Source organism: Belonocnema kinseyi, chromosome 9 (genome assembly GCF_010883055.1).
Source record: "Belonocnema kinseyi isolate 2016_QV_RU_SX_M_011 chromosome 9, B_treatae_v1, whole genome shotgun sequence".
Taxonomy (NCBI): domain Eukaryota; kingdom Metazoa; phylum Arthropoda; class Insecta; order Hymenoptera; family Cynipidae; genus Belonocnema; species Belonocnema kinseyi.
Genome location: NC_046665.1, coordinates 128,016,218 through 128,021,642, shown reverse-complemented (window position 1 = coordinate 128,021,642; position 5,425 = coordinate 128,016,218). Strand labels below are relative to the sequence as shown.

The window sequence follows — 5,425 nt, the reverse complement described above, 5'->3', positions numbered from 1 at the left end:
GAATTTAAAATAGTATTTCGGTACAAAAAAAACTCTATGAAATAATATTTTGATACAATAAAAATGATATGAAATGGTATTTTGATAAAATAAAAATGATGTCAAATAGTATTTCTATAAAAGAAAAATGATGTAAACTAGTATTTCGGTAGAAAAAAAACTCTTTGAAATAGTATTTCGATCAAATAAGAATGAAGGAAAATAATATTTTGGCAGAAAAAAAATTCTGTGAATTATTATTTCCAGAAAAAAAATTATGTAAAATAGAATTACGGTATAGTAAAGACGATGGAAAATAGTATTGCGATAAAATAAAAATTATATAAAATAGTATTTCTATAAAACAAAAACTATGCAAAATAGTATTTCGGTAGGGTAAAAAAAATGTAAAATAGTATTTGGATAAAATAAAAATTATGTAAAATTTCAAGTTTTACAATTTCGAATGTAAATTGTCAATATTACAGAGTTCTTAATTGAAAACTTAAAAATGCATCATTTTAAAATTTGAATTATCAAAAATAAAAAAATCTTTAATTTTATAGATTTGAAATTCTACAATTTGGATGTTTTTAAGTTCAAAAGTCAATTTTTTAAACCTAAATCGGCGCCTAGTTTGATTTTTTTATTGATAATTTAAAAAATTATACACTTTAAGTTTAACTATGTTTCATAAAATTTCTTCAATTTGGATGGTTTTGAAGATCAAAATTGAAGAGTTTCAAATTTTCCAAATTGGCAGAAATTTCTATTATAAAACATCAAAAATAAGAACATTTTAACTGAAATTTAAAAGTTGCACGATTTTTTATTTTTTATTTTCAAAATTAAACACTTTTTCATTTGAAGGATTTATAATTTAAAAAAATTTAATTTGAATGATTTTGAAGACCAATAGTCAAGTTTTAAATTCCGAAATTGAAGAAATTTCGAATGTAAATCATAATAATGACATAATTGTTAATTTATAAAACTTCAAATGGGCATTTTTTCAATTGTAACTTTTCAAAATTGACAATAATTTAATGTTATAATTTAAAGTTTTATAATTTTGAAGATTAAAATTCAAGTTTTCAATTCTAAATCTTCCATTTTTAATTTTAAAACTTAAAAGGCATAATTTACAGTTGTAGATTTTCAAGATTAAAAAAAATCAATTTTAAAGATATTAAATTAAAAATTTTGGTTAATAGTAAATTTAAAAAATTTTAAAATTTGCATAATTTTCCATTGTAAATTTTAAAATGTAAAAAACCCTTTTGTTTGAAAGATTTACAATTCAAAGTTCTACAATTTCAAAGATTTTAAATGGAAAAATCTTCAATTTTGAAGATATAAAAATAAAAATGTTTCAATTTGGATAATTTCGCAAGATAAAAAGTCAAGTTTATAGTTATAAATTTTCCAGATTGAAGAAATTTTGAATTTAAATAATGCAAATCACATCATTTTTACTTTATGAAAATTAAAATTCGTATTTTTTTTATGCGAATATTTAAAAATTAAGGACTCTTTAATTTTTTAGATTTGTACTTCAATGTTTTAGAATTTTTAAAAGTTACTATTGAAAATTCTTGAATTTTGTAGATGTAGGAATAAAAATTCTTATGTTTACATGATTTTTAAAATTAAAAATCAAGTTTTCAATTATGAATCTTCCAAATTGAAGACATTTCTAATGGAAATCATCAAAATTAAAGAATTTTAAATCTGAGAACTTTATGTTCTTTAATAATATTTTTTTTAAATCTCATTAATTTGAAAGCTTTACAATTGAAACTTTTACAATTTTGAAGATTTGTAATGGAAAAGTCTTCAATTTTTAAGATATAGAAATAAAAATGTTTAAATTTGTATGATTTAAGAAGATCAAAAAATCAAGTTTTTAGTTCTAAATTTTCCAAATTATAGAGATTTCTACTGTAAATCATCAAAATTAAAGAATATTTACTTTAAAACTTTAAAACTGGTATAATCTTTAATTACATATTAAAAAAATAAAAACTCATTAATTTGAAAGCTTTACAATTCAAACTTATGGAATTTGGAAGATTTGTAATGGAAAACTCTTTAATTTTGAAGATACAGAAATAAAAATGATTAAATTTGCATCATTTTACAGGATCAAAAATCAAGTTTTTAGTTATAAATCTTCCAAATTGGAGAAATTTTAAATGAAAATAATACAAATTAAATTATTTTTAATTTATAAAACTTAAAACTTCAATATTTTTTAATTGTAAATTTTAGAAATGAAGAATTCTTTAATTTTGTAGATTTATAATTCAATGTTTTACCATTTTTAAAAGTTACGTTTAATATGAGAATAGAAATTCTTAAATTTTGATGATTTTGAAAATGAATTTAGGTTTTCAATTCTAAATGTTCCAAATTGAAGAAATTTCTAGTATAAATCATCAAAATTAAAGAATTAATTGTTTAGTTCTGAATTTTCCAAATTGAACGAATTTTTAATGAAAATAGTACAAAATAAATAATTTTTAATTCATAAAACTTAAAAGTCATTAATTTGAAAGATTTACAATTCAAACTTTTACAATTTGAAGATTTACAATAGAAAACTCTTCAATTTTTACGATACACAAATAAAAATGATTAAATTTCGATCATTTTACAAGATAAACACTCAAGTTTTTAGTTCTCAATTTTCTAAATTGAAGGAATTTTTAATGAAAATAATACAAATTAAATAATTTTTAATCAATAAAATTTGCCTCTTTTTTGTAAACTTGCAAAATTAGGAACTATAATTTATTTATAATTTATAAAAGTCAATTGATTTATTATTATAATTTATTTTTATACTTTATAACTCAATGTGTTACCATTTTTAAAAGTTACTATTGATGTGCGAATAGAAATTATGAAATTTGGATCATTTTTAAAATAAAAAGTCAAGTTTTAATTTTTTATTTTTTTAATTGTAAATTTTATAAATTAAGAATTCTTTAATTTAGTAGATTTATAATGCAATGTTTTACTATTTTTAAAAGTTTCTATTGTTCTGTGAATAAAAATTCTTAAATTTTGATGATTTTTAAAATTAAAATTCAAGTTTTCAATTCTAAATCTTCCAAACTGAAGAAATTTATAATTTAATCTTCAAAATTGAAGAATTTTGAATCTTAAAACTTTTATAATCTTTATGTTAATATTTAAAATAATAAAAACTGATTAATTTGAAAGATTTTTAATACAAACTTTTACAATTTTGAAGATTTTCAAGGGGAAAATCTTCAATTTTTAAGGTAAAGAAATAATAATGTTTGGATTTGGATAGTTTTTCAAGATAAAAGGTCAAGTTTTCAGTACTAAATTTTCTAAATTAAAGAAATTTATAATGCAAATCATCAATGTTAAAGAATTTTTACTTTTCAATCTTTAAAACTTGTATAATCTTTAATTAGATATTAAAAAATTAAAACTCATTAATTTGAAAGCTTTACAATTCAAACTTGTAGAATTTGGAAGATTTGTTATGGTAAACTTCAATTTTTGCGATAAATAAATAAAAATGTTTAAATTTGGATGATTTTGCGAGGTCAAAAATTAATTTTTTAGTTCTGAATTTTCCAAATTGAAGAAATTTTGAATTAAAATAATACAAATTAAATAATTTTTAATCAATAAAACTTAAAACTTGCATCTTGTTTTATTGAAAATTTTAAAAATAAAGAACTCTTTATTTTTGTAGATTTATAATTCAATGTTTTTTTATTTTCAAAGGTTACTATGAATAGAAATTCTTAAATTTGGATCATTTTTAAAATTAAAAGTCCAGTTTTTAATTCTAAATCTTCTAAATTGGAGAAATTTCTAGGGTAAATCATCAAAAATAAGGAATTTTGACTTTTAAACCTTAAAACTTGTTTACTCTTTAATTACATATTAAACAAATAAAAACTCATTAATTTGAAAGCTTTACAATTCAAACTTGTAGAATTTGGAAGATTTGTAATGAAAAACTTTTCAATTTTTACGATATAGAAATAAAAAAGATTAAATTGGGATGATTTACAAGATAAAAAATTAATTTTTTAGTTCTGAATTTTTGAAATTGAAGAAATTTTTAATAAGAATAATACAAATTAAATCATTTTTCATTCATAATACTTAAAAGTCATTAATTTGAATGATTTACAATTCAAACTTTTACAGTTTGAAGTTTTACAATGGAAAACTTCAATTTTTACTATATGGAAATGAAAATTTTAAAATTTGTATGATTTACAAATTACATAATTTATAATTTAATATTTTACAATTTGAAAAAGTTATTATTGCTATATGAATAGAAATTATTAAATTTTAATGGTTTTGAAAATTAAAGGGCAAGTTCTCAATTCTACATCTTCCAAATTGAAAAATTATGAGAATTTAATATACGAATGAATTGATGGTCGAATTCTGAATTTATGTTAATTTTTTTTTATTTATAATATAACTATGTATAATATAATTATATTATATAATGTAATTATACAATAATTTTATTTTTATTTATATTCTGAAATTTTTAAATTTGAATTCCATTCTTAATCCTTAAAGGGCATACCGGGTGTAAAACACCCAGCGACTTATTTGCGATTTAAAAAAACGTATCAAATTCAAGAAAATGGAACATATGGCCGCAGATTAACAAATAACATGCAAACCTATTTTTCTGGGTCATTTTCGCGTAATTTTTATTTTTATAATTTTTGTACGCAGTTTAAGATCAATAAAATCGTTTAATCGCGCAAAGTACGGTGTTTAATTTTTCATTGAATTGAAGCTTTTATTTTTTAGAATAAATACCTTCTTTGGAACGAAACCTTCAAGACTAATTTTATATTTGAAGCGCTGTATCATTAAAAAAATTTTTTTTTCCAAAAAGGATTTTTTTTAACTACTTTAAATTTCAAAAACTGTTATGAAACCTTTTTCTCCTTACACTAGATAGATTAAACATCATTAATTGATTTTCTTGTCAAAAAACTATCCAATACCGTCGGAACAGCACACGTTTTAATACCCTTGGGTATAAATCACCCAGTGTGCTCTTTATCTAATTTTACGAAAAATGACGGAAAAGAGTTTGATTTTGGTGGAGCGTTTCAGTTTTGAATTTAGGATTATTTTCGTGTCGAAATATTAGTTCCTGCAAGGTGGTATGATTGGAATTGGAAATTGCAGTGGCTCCTGGAGATCCTGGTTGATTCCGATCGCGCTTGGAGTTCTAGCCACTCTCGTTTACCGTTATTTCATCAGTGCACACTAACCGAACAACATTCCTCGAATACTTTTATTTTTTTTTCCTCTTTTCTTTTTCTATAGAGAACTTACACGCATACGATGATTGTTATTACTTTATACAATAATGAAATAATCTTTGTTTTACGAGTGATCGAGACAAACTGGTGTA

At 20.6% G+C, this 5,425-nt stretch overlaps 1 protein-coding gene across 1 annotated transcript in view; it reads left to right on the top strand.

Moving 5' to 3' along the window:
• The window catches only part of LOC117180743 (cytochrome b5-like), an 18,391-nt gene extending 12,972 nt beyond the window's left edge, over positions 1-5,419 (top strand). Inside the window, exon 4 of the mRNA XM_033373234.1 lies at positions 5,197-5,419. Coding sequence (XP_033229125.1) covers positions 5,197-5,281 — 85 coding nt within the window. The 3' untranslated portion in view covers positions 5,282-5,419. The remainder of the gene's footprint in view (positions 1-5,196) is intronic.
• The last annotated feature ends 6 nt before the right edge of the window (positions 5,420-5,425 follow it).